This window comes from Diabrotica undecimpunctata, chromosome 4 (genome assembly GCF_040954645.1).
Source record: "Diabrotica undecimpunctata isolate CICGRU chromosome 4, icDiaUnde3, whole genome shotgun sequence".
Classification (NCBI taxonomy): Eukaryota; Metazoa; Arthropoda; class Insecta; order Coleoptera; family Chrysomelidae; genus Diabrotica; species Diabrotica undecimpunctata.
This window is the reverse complement of record NC_092806.1, coordinates 153,341,256-153,364,637: the sequence shown is the minus strand read 5'-3', so window position 1 is coordinate 153,364,637 and position 23,382 is coordinate 153,341,256. Positions and strand designations below refer to the sequence as shown.

Genomic DNA, 23,382 nt, shown 5'->3' with positions numbered 1-23,382 from the left:
TATTTTGGATGATAAAGGGCAGAGTCATTAGAAAATTGCAATCTGGAAGTTTGGCAAAAATGTGTGAGACACATTGAAAAACTTATCGAAGACGAGTTTACTCGGGAACAGAATTTGATAAACATATATGTTGAAAGTGTTGTTATAAATATTGGTGAGGACAGTTCAGATTCTGACAGTGATTAATGAAAATATAACATGTCAAATATTTTATTGTTGTTAAAATACACGATTTTTCTACAGGGTTTTGATATTTTATTTTCTCACTAAAACTGTTTCAAATAAAAAGTCCAAATCATCATTATCATCTTTGCTCTTATCCCTATACGGGGTGGGCTTCAACAATCGCACTTCTCCATAGGTTGCTATTCTAGGTCATACCAATATTAATCTCTTTCAGTGACATGTCCTGTTTGACTGTCTACCACAACGTCTTTTTGGGCGTTCCTCTCTTCCTTCTTTCTGGAACCTGATATTAAGCGACATTTCAAATTAGATGATTCTCATTTCGACGTGGAACGTACCCTAACCATCTTAGTATATGCTCTCTCATTTTTGCCCTGGTAGCTGTCACGACTAAACTTCCCCCAATATATTAATTTTTGATTCTATCCTTTCTTGCTACTCCACTCATCCACCTCAGCATTCTCATTCCAGCCACATGCTACATTGCTCTTCTTTATTTTTGATTGCCCAGCATTCAGTGCTATACATCATAACTGGTCTCACTGCCATCTTGTAAAATGTACCTTTCAGTTTCATAGGAAGTTTTCTGTCGCATAATACACCACTTGCCTCCTTCCGTTTCATCCAGCCAGCTCTTACTCCACTGCAGGCATCTCCATCTATCTCCCCGTTGCTTTGCAGTACAGATCCCAAATACTTAAACCTATCACTTTTTACAATAGACCCATTGTCCAGGGTTACTAAATACTCCGTTTTTGACCTACTCAATTTTAAACGTTTTCCTTCCAGACACTGTCTCTACTGATACAGTCTTATTTCTAATTCCCTTTGAGTATTCCCTATTGCTAAGGCTGATAATACAGGGAAATATAAGAGGAGGAAGGAGTATAGGAAGAAGGAGAGTGTCATAGTTGAAGAATTTAAGGGACTGGTTTAAATGCAGTTCTATAGAACTCTTCAGAACAGCAGTAGATAGAGTAAAGATAGTGATGATGATATCCAACCTCCGATCGGGAGACGGCACTTAAAGAAGAAGATTCCCTATTCACACCACATCGCCTGCATACATTAAACACAACGAATGTTTCCATAGCACTCTTTTATCTCATCTAATACTAATGAAAATGGATTTGGACTTAGCATCGAGCTCTGATGTAATTCTACCTTCACATGAAACTTATAAGTCTCTCCTACCCCCTACCCCTACGACGTTAGAACCGGAAACACCAGAAAATACCACAAATGAAGAACTTAATATAAATATACAGGAAGTTCGGAAAATACTTGAAAACCTGAAGAACAGAAAAGCAACAGGTAAAGACGGGATACCAAACAAATTACTGAAATATTATGGAACAGCAATGACAAAACAATTAACAACATTAATGAATAAAATTATAAAACACAATAAATTACCGGAGGAATGGAGAACGAGCGAACTAATTCTACTATTCAAAAAAGGAAATAAAAAACAGCCAGAAAACTACAAAGGTATAAACTTGTTAAATACTACGCTAAAACTTACAACTCAAATTTTACAAGTGCTAATAAATCAGAGCATAAGTTTAGCAGATGAACAAGAGGGGTTTCTTAGTGGAAGATCGTGTACAGATACAATATTCGTTATAATCCAAATTACTGAGAAATCGCTAGAGTATAATAGACCAGCATCTCTGTGTCTGATTGACCTAAAGAAAGCGTTTGACAGAGCAAGACTTAAAGATGTAATCCATCTTCTTTATAAAGAGAAGTTCCCTCCATCTACCACAACAACAAAATAGAAGTCAGAATAGATGGATAACTTTCAAAACCTATAAGCGGCAGCGGAATAAGACAAGGGGATTCATTGAGCCCCATACTCTTCAATTTGATCATGGATGAAATCATCAAAAGCGGTAACCAAGGGAAGAGGATACAGAATGGGAAACAAAGAAATAAATAAATATATATATATATATATATATATATATATATATATATATATATATATATATATATATATATATATATATATATATATATATATATATATATCAAATAATTAATTACGGTAGTAATAGTAACATTTATCACCAATAAATTTATATTATCAGAACAAGAATAACATCACAAAAATTGTTTGGTAAATTCTTACATAGCGAAGAATCGTACACTGGAATAGTAGTCACATCCGTTTATTTTCAGTATTAACTTTAGGTAGATATTAGTTTGTTTTAATTAAGATAGACAGTTTTGGTTTGATTCGTATGCAAATTATCGACGACACATGGGTAACCTTTCATTTTTCCGACATTATAGTAACTACTATCTGAATAGGATAATCTTTACATTATGAAGTCTGAAAAATCTTCTTTTGTATTTACCATATGGTCTGTATAGACTGAGTCAATAAAGAAGTCCAGAACATTTTTATTTACAAAATGATCGCTATCATTTTTATTCATCATCATCAGTAGCCGTTTTTAGTCCACTGCTGAACGTGAGCCTCCCGTAAGTTATTCCATTGCATCCGATCTTGAGCAACTTAAATCCCATTGATATGGCCGGACAATACGTCCTCTCTTACGATAAGCATCGTGTATAGGTCTCCATTCTAAAATTTTCTTGGTCACACTTCAAATCTCTTAAGTTTGTTGTTCTTCTTTGTTTTTTGAGATAGGTTATACCTCGTCGAAACGACGAGGATTTCTTCATCCTTTACCATATTCTAGTTTTTCAACAACCACTCTTTTAGGTATTTACTTTTGTTAAGGCTGATAATTGCTTCCAGTGGCGACTTGTGGCTTTAGACACAAGATCGGCAAGATTTTCTGTCTCCTCAGACAGGTATACCGTCTAATAAAAGTCCAATGCCGGTCAGTGCACTACCACTACTTACTACTTATCCCAAAATAAGCTTTCATCCCGCGCTCACAAGGCACGTGACACTTTGCAGCTAATCCAAATGAAGCATCGGCAGATTTAAATTTGCCGTGCGTGCCGTTTAACTATGTAAGGAGGGAAATGTATGTTTGGTTGCTTATCGACTAATAGTTCGTTGATTTTTACATGTAAATCGTCAGCCTGGGGTCGGCTTGCCGAAACGTATCTTATAAGAAATCACAGTCGGATGGATGGCTCGGATCATTAATTTGAAAAGTATCTTGATGCGCAGAGATCACTTAACTTTCGGGTTCTATAATTTATATCTATAAATGTGTGATCAATACCGACCCCGACCGACCGCCACTGATTGCTTCTTTCTTGGTAGGTGAGCACTATCGGGCTTTTAGGCGGGATCGACTCTAGTCAAATCTACTCCCCCTCCGAGGCCGTGCTCCGATAGGAGCCCCATCCACTGCTTGTTCTAATTTGTTGACGATCAGGTCTGCTTGAGCCTGATCTAGTTTAATATCAGGATGGTATGTGTGTACTACCGCTATCTTGAATGCTTTTGTTATATTGCTATATGACCTAGTCTGCTCGTTATAGTTCCTAGGTTTGTTCGAGACTCTTAGTTGTACAGGGAGTTATCTTATTCTCCGGAATGTATCTTGTATGAGCTTACTGATACCAGAGTGAGAGATTCATCGCCTAAGGTAACACTTTTTCCCCTATAGCATGCATTCTTGGGCACGATGGTGTTATACTATGGGATTGGAGATTTTGTATTTTTGGTAATGTTCTCTTTTTAACTCTTTGGCTACTGTGATACGATTTGGTAAATATAAATTTTATGATAGGTAAGTAGGCAAATTGAAATCAATTTCGTTTAGAAATACTATACTTCTATACAGACATTCTATATCCTCTAGTTAATATTTGGCATCTTACTCTTTGTAGACAATATGGTTATGGTGTTTTTTCTAATATTATCTTCAATGCATTGTTTTTATTCATTATTCTTCTTATTTAGGCTGGTATGTATCTCTCTCCAATGGCGCTATATGCAATATGCTTCTCATTTTCTTGCGTCCCCAGGAGAGTTTGGAAATAGGTTTTCCAGACCGATTTTATTTCTTTTGGATCAATGGTTATTTGCCCTTCTTGATTTTCTAGCTACCTTCTCTAATTCTTCTTTCCATATATTTCTTGTGTTATTTCTTTCCTGTATGGCCTTTTTACACTTGTCACTGAACCATTCTCTTTTTGTTTGTTTCTTTTTTTTTGCAGATTTTGATGTAGATAAGTGACTTAATTGATTTATACTGTTGTATTATTTATTTAATATTAAGCCATATCCCTAACTTATCTCTGCAGTTTATAATATTTAGAAGACAGGAACAAGTTGACTGACAGGTCTTTTTAATAGAGTTATGGAAGTGGGACAAATGCCAGACAAATGAAGCAGTATATTAATACTGGATTCTAGAGAGTGCATTGAAAATTACTTGTAAATATCAGAAAGAGTAACTGAAAAAGTTCATGTGAAAGTAGAATTGGATCAAGAGTTTCCTTATTTATTCCCATCAGTGTTGGATTAGATAGCAGGGAAGCTATAGGGTGCTAAGCAAAGAGGACAAAAACAGAGTTTGAGTTACTATAAATAAAATAAATTTATGGGTGAAATTTTTTTTTTGGATGGTGAAACGAATATGAAAAGTAATAATTTTAAGTTTTAGTATTACAGGATAATGGGGAAATAGATAGAAATGCATTAGGGGGGGAGTAGAATTAGGGTGGGACATAGGAAATGAAACTTAACTGCAATAAAACCAGTAATGGTGTACAGAAATTGATGTTAGGCAGTTAAAAAAACTAACTGGAAGACTGGATATATTAGTAGAAGTCCCCAGTGATGGCCCCAATTGATGCTAAAACAAAAGACCAAAAGTTAAATTGGTTCGGGCATGTTCAACAGTGAAATCTTGTAGGACAGGAAAACCATAGGAAAACTTACTGAAAGAACATATCTGTATAGGAGAATCTTTAGTCAAGTGCAGATTACTTTGAAAATCTGCTTAACAAATTTTGGTGACCTGCATTTTGCAATAGGCACAATAAAAAAACTGATAATGCAAAATCCTGCAGATATTGGAAAATTTGCTCACAGCTATGTGAACATAGAGTTTCATTCATTTTGTATGAGTTTCACATAAATAAAAAAAAATAAGTAAAAGATAGAAACATAAGGAATACATATTAAAAGCTGCAGGATTCTAAGAATGATATAAATGTACAAAAAAACTTCCTGCAAAAATTCTATATATCTAAAACTATAGAAGAGTATTCTTTGAAACCATTAAAAATGTATCAAATGAAAAGTCTAATCTTAATATTAGAGCAAGCATCTATTACTCCATTACAAATATAATCAGAAATTTTTTTAATAAAGGACTGGTATAGGAAGTGCTGGTATAGTAATCATATTTTTTGATATGTAGTCAATTAAAATTTGTGACACCTAAGAAAATCCATAGCAATTATTGTTTTAAGAATCACCAACAGATATATCAACTTTTGCACAAAAGTTTTAAATAATAAAGGAATATTGGACAAAAAACATATATTGCCATACTGATACTAATACCACAGAATTATATTTCAGGTTTTGAAATAAAAGCCTTTATGTTTTACAAACAATTTTTATTAAATTATAAATCTATCTTAGAAGAAAAATCCCAAAATTTTTCCTCCCAGGTGTTTCCTTCTAGCTTCTTCGTGATCCATGATACCTCCACTTGTGGTAAGCACAACATATCTGAAACGAAAAAGTAAGACAATTAGAATACTTTATAACAAATATTTAAATTATTCACTAACAAACGAACACTTCCCAGTGTTAAAAAAAGTTAATAAACATAATGCTATATTTATTTAATATTGTTCAGAAGCTATGTTCATGTGGCATTTTAACAATATTCATTATCTTTAATGATAATTACCCACAATTTCAGTTTAAAATTAGTTTATGTTGGTGTCTCAATTTACACTTCGGACTGTATATAATATTTTTCCATGCTATTTAAGATGAATATAAGATTCAAATTATTTTTTGCTTACAAACTCATAATTACCTGTATTTAAAACAAAGATTTAAAAAATTAATGAAACTAAGAAAGAAAATGTTATAATAACAAAATGAAAAAAGATCAAGTTATTCAATATTTCCTTAAGATTGAGGTACTCAATTAAAATTGTCATTCAAAAATACAGAAAAGTAAAAAAAACTATATAATGATATGTTCTTGATGAGTTTACTTAGTGAACACCATTCTAGAAGATGACAAAATAGGAATAAAAAGAAGTTAAAAATAGATTTAAAACAAGAACATTTGATACACAACCAACAACAAGATGAAAATAATGACAAATAAATATATGTTGAGCTATGTAATGCCGTAGGAAGGTAAAGGAACAAGCCATTTTTAATTAGCCAGGGTAGGGAGTGAGATGCTCTTTTCCTACAGCAGCAAAACAATCTTATTGCCATTCTCCCTCTTCTTGATTTGTGTACATTATGGCTAAAGTGGAATTGGGTTGACTGTATATCAAAAATACTGAATTGTGAAGATTTTAATATAAACAAAAAATGTAAAGTACTGACAGAATAGATAATTGCAACAGAAAAATGAAACCTACTAACTACAGATTGCATTGCTAACAAAAGGAATTTATCAAAATAGGTAATTGTAACCAATAAAATTATTGTATGGATCTCATATATTTGAATGATACTTTTCATCACTCCTTATGGAGCATAACAAGCCATACTGACAGCTGTACCACTGCTGTGCATTATGTGGGTAGGACCTATATTAATATCTTTACTAGATCACTCAATTTTTTCCCATCTTTTTCCTGTCTACATGATATCCTGATTTCTATATTCCCTTTTGATATATTCTTTCTATGTAATTTAGGTTATGTCCACTCTTTATAAAATATAGGCTTTATCTGAGCCTCATTGGTGAGCATTAGACATGCCCATTAACTTTACTCCTTGTAATTGTTTCACTAGATCTTCTTTCCTGATTATACAGCCCTCAAAGCATAATGAGTGTGTCAAAAAATTATTTATATATTTTGTTTTTCTTCCAAAAACTCCATTTTTTGGAAAGATTATGTTAACAGTTGATGCTATAGCACTACAAGTATAAAAAGTGTAACTGGTTCTGCCTGCTTATATTGACTCCTTATGTATTAAACCTGCTTTAACAGTAACTTGGTACATTTGAATGTTTCTTCGTCTTCTTTTCGTAATTGGAAAAAAAAATCACGCTATTCTGTGAATACTTAATAAATTAACAATAACAATTAAAAAAACTTAAATTGTTCCCCTTTTATTATCTTTGTAACCTCTTGACTTACAAAGTTACACTGACAATTGTAACTAAGAGCTAAGACATATTTTACAAAGATTATTTGTTGTAATCTGTTGTTTAATATTTGGTTTTGTCTTTGGTAAAAGCAATAATATTGTACCGGTATTTTTAATGATCACTTCCTCTTCTGACTTTTCAAAATTGTTACTAAAGGTTGTTTTTGTGCATTTTAATACTGCCTATCTAGCAACTTGAAAAAATGTTTTAGGAAAAACGGAGCTGAGGATAAATGTGAAGAACCAGATAATAGTAATTAATCTATTATAGTGGTCAATCATGGTTATGTCAGCACGGGTTTCCTCATTTAATCTACCTATGTGCATCAAGAAACTTTGTATTGATAACAATATTTCTCAAATATCACAGGACTGCACACACTAAATAATATAAATACAGCTGAACTCTAGTTGATCTACAAATACATATTTACTTACCCAAACTGACGGGAAGGTAAAAGATTATTTGTCCATTTTTCAATATGTGTAATTGGTACATCAAACCTAGGGGAAATTACTCCACATTTGTTTAACCTTCCTGTCAAATTTACTACTATCTTTCCACTTCTGTGATCGTCTACAATTTCAAACTCTCCAATGTAACCATGCTTCATCATTACAGTTAAAAACTTAACAACTACTTTTGATGAAGGCCTGATGAGGACCTGCCTTTTACCGCGCTTTTCAGCATTGTTTATGGATTTTAGAGCATCGCTCAATACATTCATACGCACCATGGCTAAAAAGAAAACAGAAAAATTAGAATATTTAACACTGAAGTTAAAGTATGTGATTTGTTAGGTTATGGAAACTATTTACTTTCAAAATCCTGTGAATTTAAAAAAAGATTAAACTAATATGGGCACTAAGCGATATATTGTTTTAAACAAGGCTTTAGTAATAGGAAAACTTCAAAAACACTAGTTTTTCATTCAACTAATAGCAGAAGAACCACATATTTTGTTTACGTTATTTTTCTGCATATAGCCTCATATCGACAGAAATACGTGCACAGTATAACAGCTAGGTAAGTGTTTTACAAAACTTTTCACAAAATAATGATGGATGATGAATATAAACACTATATTACCTAGGAATTATTTCGTGTTTACCGATGAACACTACACCTTCATTAAACACGATCAAAAAAGGCGTATTTTCAAAAACGACCGCTAGAGCCTATTTTGAACTGTCAAACTACACAACTCAATGTCAAATGTCACTATATAAAAGTTGATTTCAAATTGAAATATCACTATTTAAATAAAATCTGATACTTAGATTATTTTAAAAATCTTTCCATATGTAATATTTACAAAATATTTTCATAATCTTTCCACATGTAACAAATTGAAAGAAAAATTTCAAATAAATCATAAAAAGTATACTTTAAATGACAGCTTCAATGTTGTCAATTTTGATGACACTTGTTCTTAAAGTGTTATTAAATATTTTATTTGAGTACTTTTTCTTATTTTATTAAAGTTATTGGTTACTATAATTTCGTTTGTAAATTGTTTAATGAAAAATAATTTTATTATTTGTGCAAGGAATTTTTTTTGTAAGGATTTCAATTTTAAGTAACAGAAGCTCTGACAACGTCGTGGACTTCATGGTGGTTTTGTTATGACAAATTGATGTCAATAAAAATAGAGGCATATTTGAAAAGATTATACTAAAAGACTTCAAATTAATTAATTTGAAGTAAATGGATAATCTATATTAAGATGCATTGTGTTTGTAGTTTCACAACTTTGTTTTTATTCAATTAATGGGAATAAACATTTCTTGTACACTTATGTCTATTTTAAGTTATCTATTTTGGGAGTAGAATTTAATATTATAATCTGCGCGGGAGCCCAATGTAGTGCTGAACTATATATGAATATCTAAGCAGGGGGTAATAAACTGTTCGATATTCAACAAACTATAGAGCGTAGTGTGGAATTTGATGATAATTTTTGTTTATTTCTTAATTAATTTCCAAATTTTGTCAATGAAGTGCGTCAAACGTCACGTGCAATTTTTTGGCACGCACGCGTTCTTTTTGACATTCTGAAAAAAGTGAAAGAAACTGAAATAAAATAGTAAAAATTAATATTTAAATGAAGATTTTAATTATAGTGCAATGTATTTAAAAATAATTATAAATCTAACGGTATTCTCCTGGGAAAGTTCACTCTAAGTCATTCAATAAAACAGGTAGGCAATTCATTTGTATCTTACAGTTCACACCTATAACCGCAGGATAGCACTTTCACGTAATATTTATTTTTATCTGAAGTTCAATTCGTGATTACGATCAATCAACTTGTTTACGTTACTGATTGATAAGCCTTAACCTAAAATGTGACAATGTTTTCTAGACCTGTACCTGAAAAAATGGTAGTGAAAACTTCCCAAAAACGCACAGTTCGTATTTTATTAGTGGGTGATAGTGGTGTGGGTAAGACATCCCTAATTTTATCGTTGGTAAGTGAAGAATTTCCGGAAAATGTACCCTCAAAGGCGGAGGAGATCACCATACCAGCTGATGTTACTCCAGAGCAAGGTACTTAAAGCTCATGTTTAATTAATGCAATATTTACCAACAGTATGGTTATTTGTAAATAAAATTAAATAATTTCTTGCTTTAAGTCCCTACCAATATTGTGGATTATTCATCTGCAGAACAAACTGAGGATGAGTTGGATGAGCAGATTAGAAAAGCCAGTGTAGTATGCGTTGTGTACTCAGTGGATGATGATGATTCTATTGAAAGGATCACCTCATATTGGATGCCTCTTATTAGACAAAATCATCCTGATGGCACTTGCCCAGTAGTGTTAGTTGGAAATAAAATAGACCTAGTAGAGTATTCCACAATCGATGTAAGTTTTTATGAACATTTTCCTATTATTTTTGCTCAATTATTTTGCTTTTATGTGATGTTTTATGATTTACTTAGGGGTAATAATATGTTTGCCATCTGTCATGTACTTATAAATTAATAGGAGATGTTGATTACTTATTAAAGTAATTTTCCAAAAATGCATAAAAACATGTATTTATGTATATTTGAAGGTGTGAAAGTTTGTATCCGAAGTCATATATCTAAATTTTTCCACTAACTACACAAGAAATGAATTTCTTTATGGATTTTACTTAATTCTATTTGTTTAACTGATGTTTAGAACTTAGATCTGTGTTTTAAATTAATTTTAAACAGGAGGGTATGATTTTTTGATCATTTTACATTTCTGGAATTTGAAAAACATAATAGCTTAGAGTAAAAAATAAGCTCTAATAGATACTAAATCCAATCCTCACAAATATTTTCTTTATAAAATAGAGTGTTTTTCTTGTGTTATAATTTAAATCCTATTTTCATTAGGTTTTACTTTATATCTTCTAATCCAGGCTGTGTGACATGGAATGAAAAATTTTTCCATTCCATATGCCAAAAGATTTTACATAAAAGAATACAGATATTTTAAGGTTTTAAATAGTAGGGGGTATCTAGTAAATGATAAATATTCATTCATATGATTAGATCACCATTGTTTTTTAGTAATTAGTGGCCAATTCAAATTATATTTTCTGCCCAGGAATTTTCCAATTAATGTTTGAATTTTATGGAAAAATCACATTTTACCTTTTTTAAACTTTAAACTTGCAATATTAAAAAGCAAATACAAAAATTATCGTCAAATACAAAAACTATCGTTCAGCGTCTGCTTGTTTTTACAACATTTAGAAAACACGCATTTAGGCTGAATCCTGAATTCGATTTTTAATTTATATTCATAAAAACTATCGTTTTTGCAATTTTTTTATACTTATATGTTAATAATTGTTGAGATACTATTTAGAAACAAATCTCTCTTGGCTCCTATTAGTTGCATAGGGTTCTTTTTAATAAAATATGTTTTTTAAATGCAGGTTTAATTATATTTTAGTTCTAAAGCGTATCAGAAACAATAACAAAGCTATTTTAATTGTTTCGTTAACAAACAAGGCATCTCTCTTTTAAACTAAATTTTTCATATAAATTTTTGAATAAATATTTAATTTTTTCAACTTAATCTAAAAGTTAAAAGTTTTAAGAATCAATCTCGCTTTTGTAAATATATTTTTTACTTAAATTTACCAATATCTGTCTTGTATGTCATTTACAGTTATTAAGAAAGTTACTATCATTTAGATATAAATATAAATATATTATATATAAAAAATGAGTTTTTATCCATATATTGATAAATTATTAATTGATTTTGAAGTTGAGAAAATGAAAAGGTTTTTATGATGGTTTCCCTGAAAAGTAATTGGAAAATTTCAGGAGAAAAAAGTAGTAGTGTAATTTTTCCACTTGGTCCATTGATTGTAAAAAAACAATGGCTATCTAATCCTATACGATTACATATTTACTGTGCACTAAATATCCCCTATGACTCAAAACCTTTATGTTTGTATTATTTTCCAGTAGTATCTTTTTTCCTTTTTTTATAGACTGGCCAATTGTTTCAGCATGAAATTAAAATGGAATATTCTCTATCTTGCAGTGGGTTACTTCTGTTTTTTTTTACATACAATTTAGCTATACTTCTGTATTAGGCTGTCCATAAAATTTAGTTTTTGCTGTGCAAAATTTTTGTTTATGCAAGTTTGAAAATTTAATGTGATCAGAATAACAATTCCTAAATAATTTAACCTGAATTTTGAGTAGAAGTGACAGACATTTGATTTTATTTACATTTACTTAAACTTTTTATGCACTTAAAAGTGGAAAAAAGCTGTTCCGATTGATTAGTTTGTGATCATTCTTATAATAATTTTTAACAATTTTATAGCTTTTGAAATTTCAGGAATATTTCAAGTATCTTTCTTTTTAACAATGTTGTGTAGTTTGTAAATCACCTATAAAGGAAAATCTTCCTATTATTTGGGTTGTAATTTTGTCACACACTTTTTTGGCAATGTCGCTGTATATTTTTGTCAATTTTACAACATACAATGCAAAATAATATATAATATTCTCACAACAAGAATTCTGGATCTTCTAATGCTCTCCTTAAACTTGAAGCTTCATTTAAACTAACATCTCATATGTATTTAATTTCTTTAGACCTGTCTGAGTTTCTCAAGATGTTATACCTTCATATATACAATACATACCTCAAGATATTATACAATAAAATATTTCGACAATAGTATTATAGCTCCCTAAAGGGAGGTATTTCTGGAATTATAAATTAAAAGTACTTATTACCAAAATTTTGATAATCATAGAATTTGACAGTCTTCCTGCTTTCTCGATAAATCTCTTCAGTTTGCTTCTAGCATTTACAACACATAAAAATGTATTACTATCTCACGATTTTCTATACCCTATTAATGGTGACACAGGTTATTGATGTTAAGTCTAATAGAAGATGAAGAGTTCTTCCATTAAATGAAAAAGTAAAAATTTTGGACATAAAAGACAATTGAGTAATTGTAATGGGTTTTCCAATAGAAATTTTGACAGTTGGTAGCAGTCATATGGTTGAAGCTGCATTATGTCAAATTAGCTGCCATTTATTTAGTCTATTTTGCCAAATCACTATGGATAAGTATACCATACAACATGAACAAACCATAAAATTGTTTTATCAAACTGGGTGTTATGTTCTGGCAACGTTTCATGCGCTTTGCTCATTTTACAGTCACCATAATCGTTCTACTGAGAGGACTATGACTATTCATGGTGTAGTGAATAAATTTGATGTCACTGCTTCAGTAAACGATCAACCAACACCAGTATGTCAACGAATATGCAAAATCATGGCATTATGGAGAGGTATATTTAAGAGGAGAGGTATATTTGAGAGATGGAGAGGTATATATGGCATTATAGAGACGTATACTTTAAAAAAAGTAAATAAGTAACACAACAAACATTTTGGTAAACATATATTTCATTCTGCATTACATACATAGTGGCAGTTAATTTCAAGCAGTGCAGGTGGCAGCTAACGTGTTAAAGAAGGCTAGTAAGATAAGTGCTAAAAGTACTTTACACAGGCTTGTTGTATAATATCATACAGTTATCGATTGATGATGAAAAAAAAAAAAAAAATTATGTACAGCAGAGCAGAAATTAATAAACTATTTAAAACTGACTTTATAGCCTAAGATCCCACTGCTGGATCACTACATTCATAACGTAGTTTATCAAACTCATATTTTTCATACATTTAAGATTAGAAGAATAGACCACTTTTGATTGACAACTGATTATGAATGTATTCTACTTATTTCAAATGTATGTAAAAATGTGAGTTTGATGAACTATGTGCAGTGCGTGGAATCTTGTACTATTAGTAATATGTGAATACCAGTATACGCCATATTTAGCGAATCTTCCAAGACCTAAATTTAGGTATGCAAATAGAAAAATGAAAATTATAACGTAGTAAAATGAAAAATACCCCCTGGCAACACCTAGACTACTTATAATTAATATTTTTCTGTCATAATTTTCATAGATAAGTGTATTATCATCTGCGAATTGTTGTGGTTTTATCACGGATCATGGGCTGAAATACTTTATTCAAGTATGTTTATTTACTTTAAAAGATCAATAAATTTGATAATAGATACTTATCCAGGTGTTTACTTATTGTAAGATGATTTTAAAGTTACATAGTCAATTTTAATATTGATTTTTATACATAGCTCGGACTCCAGATTTTTAGACTAAAAGGATTTTTTTTGTCATGAATGAAACACAAAATGTTATGACTTCATCCAACCCATATTAGAGGTTAAGATCGAAAATAAACGCGGATCAGGACGCAGACGTGTTCCTAGCTTAAGATCATAGTAGATTGGATGACTTGTTGAAGAAGACTCAAGCAGAAAAATTTGTCAAAATATCTGCTGATCTTTAAGAGGGAAGAAGAAAATAATGTTGACATAGTGGTTTCTTATTTCTCAGAAGAGATAAAGATAAATTTGACCAGCAATGGGATTTGAAGTCGTTTTATTATTTCACATTATACAACTCAGAGAACTACGAATTATCCTTCATAAGAATCTCTTTCGACAGCTCTGTTAAGTCTATCCTGTTGAATTTGATTTCTCCAAACTCTAATTCGACGATTATCTGACGAAAGGCCTATCGTAGTATAATCTGAAAATCACAAATTTGCCATCTGTCACTATGACACTGTAAGAGTTCATAGCTCATCAAGTCGCATTATTTTCTGTTGCAATGTGAGTTTCCAAGCAAACAAAGGTATTCTTATGAACACAATGTTTCCAAATGCAGTCTATTTCTAATTGTCTTGTCTCAAATTGCAATTGGTTGAGGTTGCTGTAACGATCTACTGTTGAAGAGTACTGAGACGCTCATGGTTTTTTTTCCTCGTACATTCAGTGTCAGAAAATGATAAATAGATAGATAGTTTATTGGTAATCGTAAGAGGAAAAACGTATCCATTGACGAGAAGAAGGAATACACTTTTCTTCAGCCACTAACAGAATTTGTTCCTCGATTTTATTTATAAGCCGGGAGACATCACACGAGTGACCTGAGTCTGTGTGTAACCGACAACTTCAGTCTGTCTGGGTTTCTCCTCGATCAGAACAACAGTTTTAGCTCTACTAAACTCTAATATACAGTCTTAAGCGGCTTCGCTCGGTAGCGCGCATCCAATGGCAAATTTTCCATGACTCTAGCGCATAAATTAGGATGCGTTTGACCGGTGGCATGGGCTATGTTAGCTTTGAAGGTCGGTGTAGTTTCTAGCTTATTCACATAGACCTGCGATTAAAAAAAAACCAAAGAAAGAATCTAACGAGCTCAAATTGTACGATCTCAGTGGCCTGTTCACATTACCTCTACGTGAGATGACCATGCCCCCCCAAGTCGCTCGTGCAGTATGTCCAATGCATAATCCTGTTAATACCACAAGCCATTGGTGTCCATATCATCCAATTCAGGCTAAAATAAGTTGACCAATAAATATGGACCAATGACGCCGCCAACCCAAAATCCACACCAGTCACTTCTTCGGGATGCATTGGCTCTTGGAGAATAGAACATCATTTTGATAAATCAATTTTATCATTTTCACGTGTTACGCCATTTCCATTTCCGGTTATTTGACAAGACAGACTGAATGAATGACAGGTAATTTGACAGATGTAGCTTCATATGGCCGCTACCAACGATCGAAATTCGAAAATACCTATTGGAAGACCCTATATTAGTTTTCGCTTTACAATTTTTCACCAAAACGTATAGTAATGCGAAAGAATTCCAGCTTTGATCATTTAGTTAACAAACTGGTTTTCCTTTCCAACAAATGGTTTCGCGTCATTTATTTTTTACCTCGTTAAAAAGGTGTCTACCTTTTTTTCTTATTTATTACCAAGTTTATTTTTGATTACATGTTTTGTCTATAAATATAAAATCGTAACGTAAATATGGAATCCCGAATAAAAAAACGTTTCTATTTTTATTGATCTATTTTTGTTTCTTGTCTGAATGATTTAGTGACTTGAATATCTTGTCTTAGGTTTCCGGTATATTTATTATCGTGTTTAACAGGTTCAAAAAACGTGAGTTATTTGGATATAATTAGAAAAAGAATGATTCAATAGAGATATGTGTTTCAGAAGAAAAAAATGGTGTGATGAATATCATAGTTATAGAAAATTAATGGGGGGTAAAAAATCAGTTAAAACAATACAAAATTTTATTTATGGACTTAATCTGGTATACGATTTCGAATAGAAAGAAATAATATTTCTCTTCTTGCTTTTGTATTAGAATATAGTGATAAAACAAGATTATAAAGATAAAACAGTACACCTCAGCACCCAGACGTGCTATCAAAATCAAAATGGGAGGGTTCAATACCAAATTGGGTAAAGAGAAGCATTATCTTCATACCTACAGATAATTTAAATCACCACTTAAAACCGTTAGAAACAATAAATGTTAATGGGTTTTTACCTTTTACTTTTTTTTAACCGATCTTTTAGACACTTTAGCCATTCTTTTTCGACTTCCCTTGTTACCATCTTTTACACAAACAAACAACTCCCTCTAAAGTACCTACCTAAGTAAGCAAAATACATTCTTACGCATAACAAAATGAACAGAACTGTGGTTGCCATCTTTTGGTAATTTCCGCAAACTGAATAAAAATTTTCACATAAATATTTTTTTCTTCAAACGTCAAATAATGATGACATTACTTATCTAACTTGATCCTGTCAAAGTTTGATGTCTCCGCCGGCAGCAGTTTTTTTTCCCATTTCTTTACGGCGCGCGGCGGAGGGAAAAATGTTGTCATGGCAACAATATGAAACATGTCACAAATCAACAATACAAATGTCATTAACAACAATTAAACATCATTTTTATTTATAGTAATATTAAAAGTACAATTAGTTAATGAGGCATTTTCAAAATTGAAACCGTGCAAAAATGTTCCCGACTATTGATACGCATCGGTAATTGTTGATGATACTGATGGTCGAGAACAACTTTCAGCCATCATTCCCGATGTTGGCGAATCATGAGGGTTTAAAATTTTTTGAGCATTATCGTTCTTATCCGACTTGGAGGGCCCCAAACGTGCTACTGCATCATTAGCCGCGGACTCAATTTCGTTTAGGTTTTCCATTTTCGCACTAAATTTGCTCTTGCGGTTGCAACAACAATAAGCTGTCTTTAATAATTGCAAACAACTGTCAAACAACTGTAACCAGGGAGACGCAAATCCCACCGACGACTTAATTATTTTAATTTCTAACATCTAGACGACTTTGATAGTTGTCACAGTTAATTTCGAGTAAAAATAGCGTATGAATTGTACTATTTATGGTTGAAAATTGGTACGTTTGAAGAAAAAATAGTATACCTTATTCGGCAAAGAAGCGACTTTTCTTGACTGCATTTTTGCTTGGTTTTGAATTATTCATATAGCAATAGGTATATATTGGATTTAAAGCACATTACCGGAAATGAATAGTTCACAATGTAGATTGAACTATACCAAGTACTTTGTAGTTTTTAATTAAAAAATGTCTAAAACTGGATTTATTGCTTTTTGGTCAGTTGCTCCTCATTTATCGTTAACTACGATATGCTCTATCAAAGCGAGTATTTAAGAAACGTTTTTAACCGTCAATTCTATTATTGTCTCTTAACCTCTTGTACTAGTAAAGCTTTTACTTTTAAAACTTTTTTTACTTTATTAAAAATATACGTAATGTACTAGAATTGATTTCTGTGAAAGTGTTTGAAAGAGAGTAATAGACTGCAAAATAACGTAGTATAAACACACATTGCACAATATTAATAACCAAAAACAAGCAATCCAGTTCCCGATTATGTAATATATGAGTACAATATAGGTGGATATGAATACCTATATGAAATGTTTGACTAGTGTTTTGCCGCTTTTATTAAAAACAGGTTTTTCAGAAGGATACTCCTATTAGAGTGTTTATTATTGTTTGTTTTATACCGTTTAAATTTTTAGGGTATTTTTGAAATAATGGAGGAGTTTTCCGAGATTGAAACTTGCATTGAGTGTTCAGCTAAAACCTTAAAAAATATTTCCGAAATGTTTTATTATGCACAGAAGGCTGTTCTTCATCCCACTTCACCAATTTACTCTGTGGACAAGGCCGATGTAAGTGATACATACAGTATTATTTAAAATAACAGTAATAGTCAGTTTTATACTAATTTTGTTTTTCAAAGTGCTCAAGTTAGCAATTATACAACGAATTGAAGGTGTTAAATTGTATTTTCGCAAATATATTGTATGTCAAATGGTTTCAATTTTATAATGAAATAATGTGCTTTTTATTTTAGTTATCAGATGGGTGCAAAAACGCATTGATCCGGATCTTCAAAATATGTGATATAGACTGCGACGGACTACTGAACGACATAGAACTGAACAACTTCCAAAGTCGTTGCTTCAACGCGCCTTTACAGCCTCAAGTGCTAGATGACGTCAAAGCCGTATTGAGAAAGAACTTAGAGGACGGAGTATGTCACAATTGTGTCACTCTAAACGGTTTCTTATATCTACACAACTTGTTTATACAAAGAGGCAGAAACGAGACCACCTGGACCGTGCTAAGGAAATTCGGTTATAATGACAATTTGAATATGTCCAAAGAGTATTTGTATCCAAGGTAAGATTAAATTTACGAATTGTGGCTATTAAATAACGAAGCTGACACTATAAAATATTTTATTTTGATTTCATATTACGTATTCACTTATTAACATCTTCATATTTTCCTCTCATTAGGGGTTCATAGAGAAGAAAAACATAAACAACATCATTATTATATAACACACTGAAAACTTTGTTTTCAACACTTCCACAATATCTATTATAATATCTTATCACTGAGTGCCTTTCTCAAGTTATCTATTTTTGATATGTGTTTACACTTTATAGTCTTTAACTGAATAGGTTTAGGAGGGGAGAACTGTTTGTCTCAAATTGGTCATTCAAATTATGTCTGTACTTTTTAATTTGTTAATTTCCATAGATTCTAATAAAGATAGCTTAAGGCCTTTATTTTGGATGTGAAGAATTTGAAAGTCGTCATTAAAAGAACAATTACGATCTAGAAGGTGAAGTGCGTATGTAGAATCTGTTTTTCTGCTATTGAAAGCCCTTTTATGTTCTGCTATTCGTTTATTAAAATTTCTACCAGTTTGACCGATGTAAGTTTTTGGGAAGTCGCCACATTTAAGTTTGTCAACGCTCAATCAATTGGAAACCACTCAAAAACACGAGTACGCAATCAAAAATCAATGCAATGAATAGAACTAGTAGGCTTCACGTCAATAGTTTTTTGTCAATGAAGTTTCATTTGTGCATTTCTCTTGTAGCAGCACCAGTCTCTTTATTTAATAGTCTACGGTGGGAAGGGCTATTTTGTGTTTTATTTATTGTTGAATATTTTTTTCAGTTTGAAAGTTCCTTCCGGATCCACCACAGAGCTGTCTTTCAAAGGTCAACAGTTCCTCACGCACCTCTTCGAAAGGTTCGATAAAGATAGAGATAAAGCCTTATCGCCGTCGGAATACGAAGAATTGTTTTCGACGTGTCCCACTCCCGCGTGGGGCCCAGATGTCAGCTCTATGGTGCCAACTAACGAGAAAGGATGGATCACATACCAGGGGTACATGTGTCAATGGGCGTTGATGACTTTGGTGGATTTGCCCAGAACTTTTGAGTATTTGGCTTACCTGGGGTACAATATTTATGAAAACGAGACACAGGTGACAGCCATTCAAGGTAATGAATAATAATCAAATAAAAAGTAGGATAATAATTGTTAAATGACCAGTAACTATTTAGTAAAATCACGTGAACGAAACTACTAGTTACCTCCTATGTTACACTCGCGATCATAAAATCCGGGTCACCTTGAAAATTTCAAGTTTCTGGAATATTTTTGCCTCTGGCGCAGTAATAACCTTTTTTTTTATGCTAACGTATTTTTTATTTGTCATCAATGTTTGTTTTAAAACAAAAAAAAACGGTTTTTTATTTTTTTTTATTGAAAAAGCAGAAAACAAACCAAATTGTTGATAAAACAGGCATACGAAAAAAAATGGAAAATACAGAACGTGGTAAAATGTCAGTGAAATTTCAATGACTAATATCGTGTATTGCCTCCACTTGCTCTAATGACCACTTGAAGACGACGGGGCATACTCTCAATTTTTCTCCGGATTACATGTTGTGGTATGTTATTCCACCCTCTCACTAACAGATCCTTAAGCTCCTGTCCGTTGTTAGGAGGAGATGTTGGGGGTTGAATACGTTTTTTCAAATCGTCCCAGATATGTTCGATGGGATTCAGGTCCAGAGACCTAGCTGGCCAGGGTAACCTCGTAATTCCAACCTCATCCAAGTATTGCATACTGATCGTGGCAACGTGCGTTCGCGCGTTGTTCTGCATAAAAACGACGTTTTCTCCAAGCCTTGCCATGGTATGCATAACATGTTCTTCCAGAATCTCCGTAATATCCCTTCGTGCAGTTAAGGACCTATTTTCGATGAAGGGTAATTCTGTGCGGAAATCGGAAGATACCCCTCCCTAAGCCATGACCGAGCTTCTACCAAATGGCATTCTTAGAGCAATGCAAGCTTGTGAAAATCATTCATCGGTTCTCCTCCAAACTCTTACACGTCCATCGGATCCAGTTAGGTAGAAACAAGATTCATCTGAGAATAACTCTTTGCTACAATCGTTAATTCCCCAATGCGCGTATTGTCGAGCAAAAGCTAGTCGTGCAACTCGATGCGCCAGGCGAAGTGGTGGTCCTGTAGCCATTACCCGAGAATATAGTCCAAAAGAACGAAATCTTCTCCTGACTGTTGCAACGCTAACATTGCGATTTCGTACTTCCTGTAGACGATTTCGATGCATAATCGCAGTTGAGGTCCGGTTTCGTAAAGCCTGAAACACAAGAAAACGGTCATCTCGTACCGTGGTCATTCTTCTCGTCCAGAGCCAGGTCGTCTGGATAGCAAACCCTTCTCCTGAAAGCGTTGAAGCACTCGTTGAACCGTAGACAGTTCCTTACGCCAACAGTTCTTGCGACTAGCCGTTGAGTGTGACCGTCTTTCGCAAGCGCAACAATTTGTGCCGTTTCAACAACAGTCAAGGGTATTTTTGGCAAAAAATAAACAATAATAAACACTAATAATGGCACTAATAAACACTAATGGTGGCAATAATAAACGTTTTTTCGTTGCGTTTGAACAGAAAGTCGAAGCACAAATGAGACATTTAAAACAAGCGGCAGTTACAGGTACCGTTCAATTTGTGAAGTGTGCGCTTTCCCGCGAAATCGGCACTATTGAAATTCTTTGTTGCAAAGGAAACCGCTAAGCCGACAACAATTTCCAGAAACATGCATTACTTTGTATTTTTATTATTATTATTTACGATAAAGCTCGTTAAAAATGAAATATCGGTGATTTTCAAGGTGACCCGGATTTTATGATCGCGAGTGTATATTACTCGCAGTTCTTATTAATTCAATTGTTGAGATTTTGGAACTATTCAAATAATCTGTTTCCATCTCTATTTTCAACAGTTTATTTGATCATTATCACTTTCTGGTTTGAATACAATAGTTTAAAATACGTTTAAGCCTTTTTCGCTAGTTTTTAATATACATAAGAGTTCTTTGTCAGTAATATAATAAAATTCCAATTTTATTATATTGTATAATACCAGAACCGGTATTATATAATACCAAGAACCAGAAATAACCAGAACTCATTATCTCAACAAAAGAACTAAAAATCTACAATACTTACAAAGCCTTAGTTCAAACACAAACTGAATTCGCAAATGAAAAGCCGATAATTAATATCAACGCAGAATTGGAGTATCTACTGCTCCGATAAAAATGGAGTGTCTATTTTTAAAAAATTTACAAAATATTTTTAAGAATTGAAATTAAATTTGATGTCAAATCAAGTTACATTAATTGTAACTGCACGTAGTTGAACCTTGAGACACAATTTATGTTTATTTTACTATAATTACTAAAAGCAATTATTTCTAATTTTAATTTCAATATTATTGTTTCAGTAACAAGAGATAAGAAGACAGATTTAGCCAAAAAACAATCCAGTAGAAATGTGTACCAGTGCCACGTAATCGGTCCGTCGGCGTCTGGGAAATCCACCTTTTGTAGGAGTTTTATCAAAAGCATCCTCGACGTAAGCCTCCAATTTCCCAAACAGTTTTTTTATTGACTTTTTTTCTATATTTTTAGTCAAATCCCCTTCAACCCGAGAAGACTGGAGTCCCAAATTGTACAGTGAACGTTATCCAAGTATATGGACAGGAAAAAATTATGGTACTTAGAGATATTAATGTTAGGAACGTATCGGACCCGCTGCTTCCGGCAGAGGTACAATGTGACGTTGCCTGCTTAGTATATGATCAAAATAATCCAAAATCGTTCGAGTATATCGCCAGAATATACATTGTAAGTACCAAAAGATGTCGGTAACTAATGAAATTACTATTGTTTTTAAACTATCATACCGAGTTACAGAGACACATGGTATAATACACTATAAAAAACTGAAAAAAATTATTAAATTATTGAAAATTGTACTCTTTTTAAAAATTAAACGGAACGCCTATGTTTCGTTCCATCCATCCATCCAATGGCGCTACAGCCCAAATCGGGCCTTGGCCTCCCTCAACAGGCTTCTCCAACCATCTCTATTTACCGCTGTTCTTTTCCATGAACGCGTTCCCAGGCAGTTCCTGGCATCCTCATCGACTTCATCTTCCCATCTCTTTTTAGGTCTTCCAACAGGTCTTTTTCCCTGCATTCTTGCATTTAATAATTTTCTGGGGATTCTATTCTCATGCATGCGGACCACGTGCCCTGCCCATCTTAATCTCTGCAGTTTAGTATGTTGTGCTAGAGTTGGTTCGCTATGTTTCGTTAATGTATCGTAATTGAAGGAGTTAGAAGCAAAACCGCCTAAGTAGCAAAATATACATTTTGAGAAATAAAGCATCAAAGTTTTTGCACCTCTAAAAATTTTTAAAGTATTAAACAATTCAAAATAGGTATAATCATTTTCATCGTTCTTGGCGTGTGCGTGTAAAAACACTTGCAATAAGTTGTTTCATCTGTCTTTCCTTGTCTAAGCTCGATTCGTTTACCTCCTCCAGTGGCGGAGCAAAATGTAGCATGTCAAACGAAATAATAGTTATAAAAGAAAATTATAAATTATTTTTCATTAAATTTCTAATAACGGAATATACGTATAAATTGCGAAGAAGTATTTTTCTAGCTTGCAGTACAGTAGGACAGGATATAACGAAAAGTACATTTT

At 32.6% G+C, this 23,382-nt stretch overlaps 2 protein-coding genes across 5 annotated transcripts in view; one reads left to right on the top strand and one right to left on the bottom strand.

The window, feature by feature from the left end:
- Positions 1 to 5,730: 5,730 nt before the first annotated feature.
- Positions 5,731 to 8,735, bottom strand: LOC140440245 (small ribosomal subunit protein uS8A). Its single transcript, XM_072530618.1, has 3 exons — positions 8,577 to 8,735; positions 7,925 to 8,225; positions 5,731 to 5,866 (listed from the first exon to the last, which is right to left on the bottom strand). The coding sequence occupies exons 2-3, from the start codon at positions 8,221 to 8,223 to the stop codon at positions 5,773 to 5,775; spliced, it is 393 nt and encodes a 130-aa protein (XP_072386719.1). The 5' UTR covers positions 8,224 to 8,225; positions 8,577 to 8,735; the 3' UTR covers positions 5,731 to 5,772.
- Positions 8,736 to 9,221: 486 nt separating this feature from the next.
- Positions 9,222 to 23,382, top strand: part of Miro (mitochondrial Rho GTPase) — a 35,257-nt gene continuing 21,096 nt past the window's right edge. The window contains exons 1-8 of one of the 4 annotated variants that reach the window (XM_072530614.1): positions 9,222 to 9,688; positions 9,853 to 10,037; positions 10,124 to 10,356; positions 18,007 to 18,159; positions 18,345 to 18,673; positions 19,466 to 19,794; positions 22,112 to 22,242; positions 22,299 to 22,514. In XM_072530614.1, coding sequence (XP_072386715.1) covers positions 9,869 to 10,037; positions 10,124 to 10,356; positions 18,007 to 18,159; positions 18,345 to 18,673; positions 19,466 to 19,794; positions 22,112 to 22,242; positions 22,299 to 22,514 — 1,560 coding nt within the window. In that variant the 5' untranslated portion in view covers positions 9,222 to 9,688; positions 9,853 to 9,868. The other 3 variants (XM_072530616.1, XM_072530613.1, XM_072530615.1) reach the window with 3 other exon arrangements.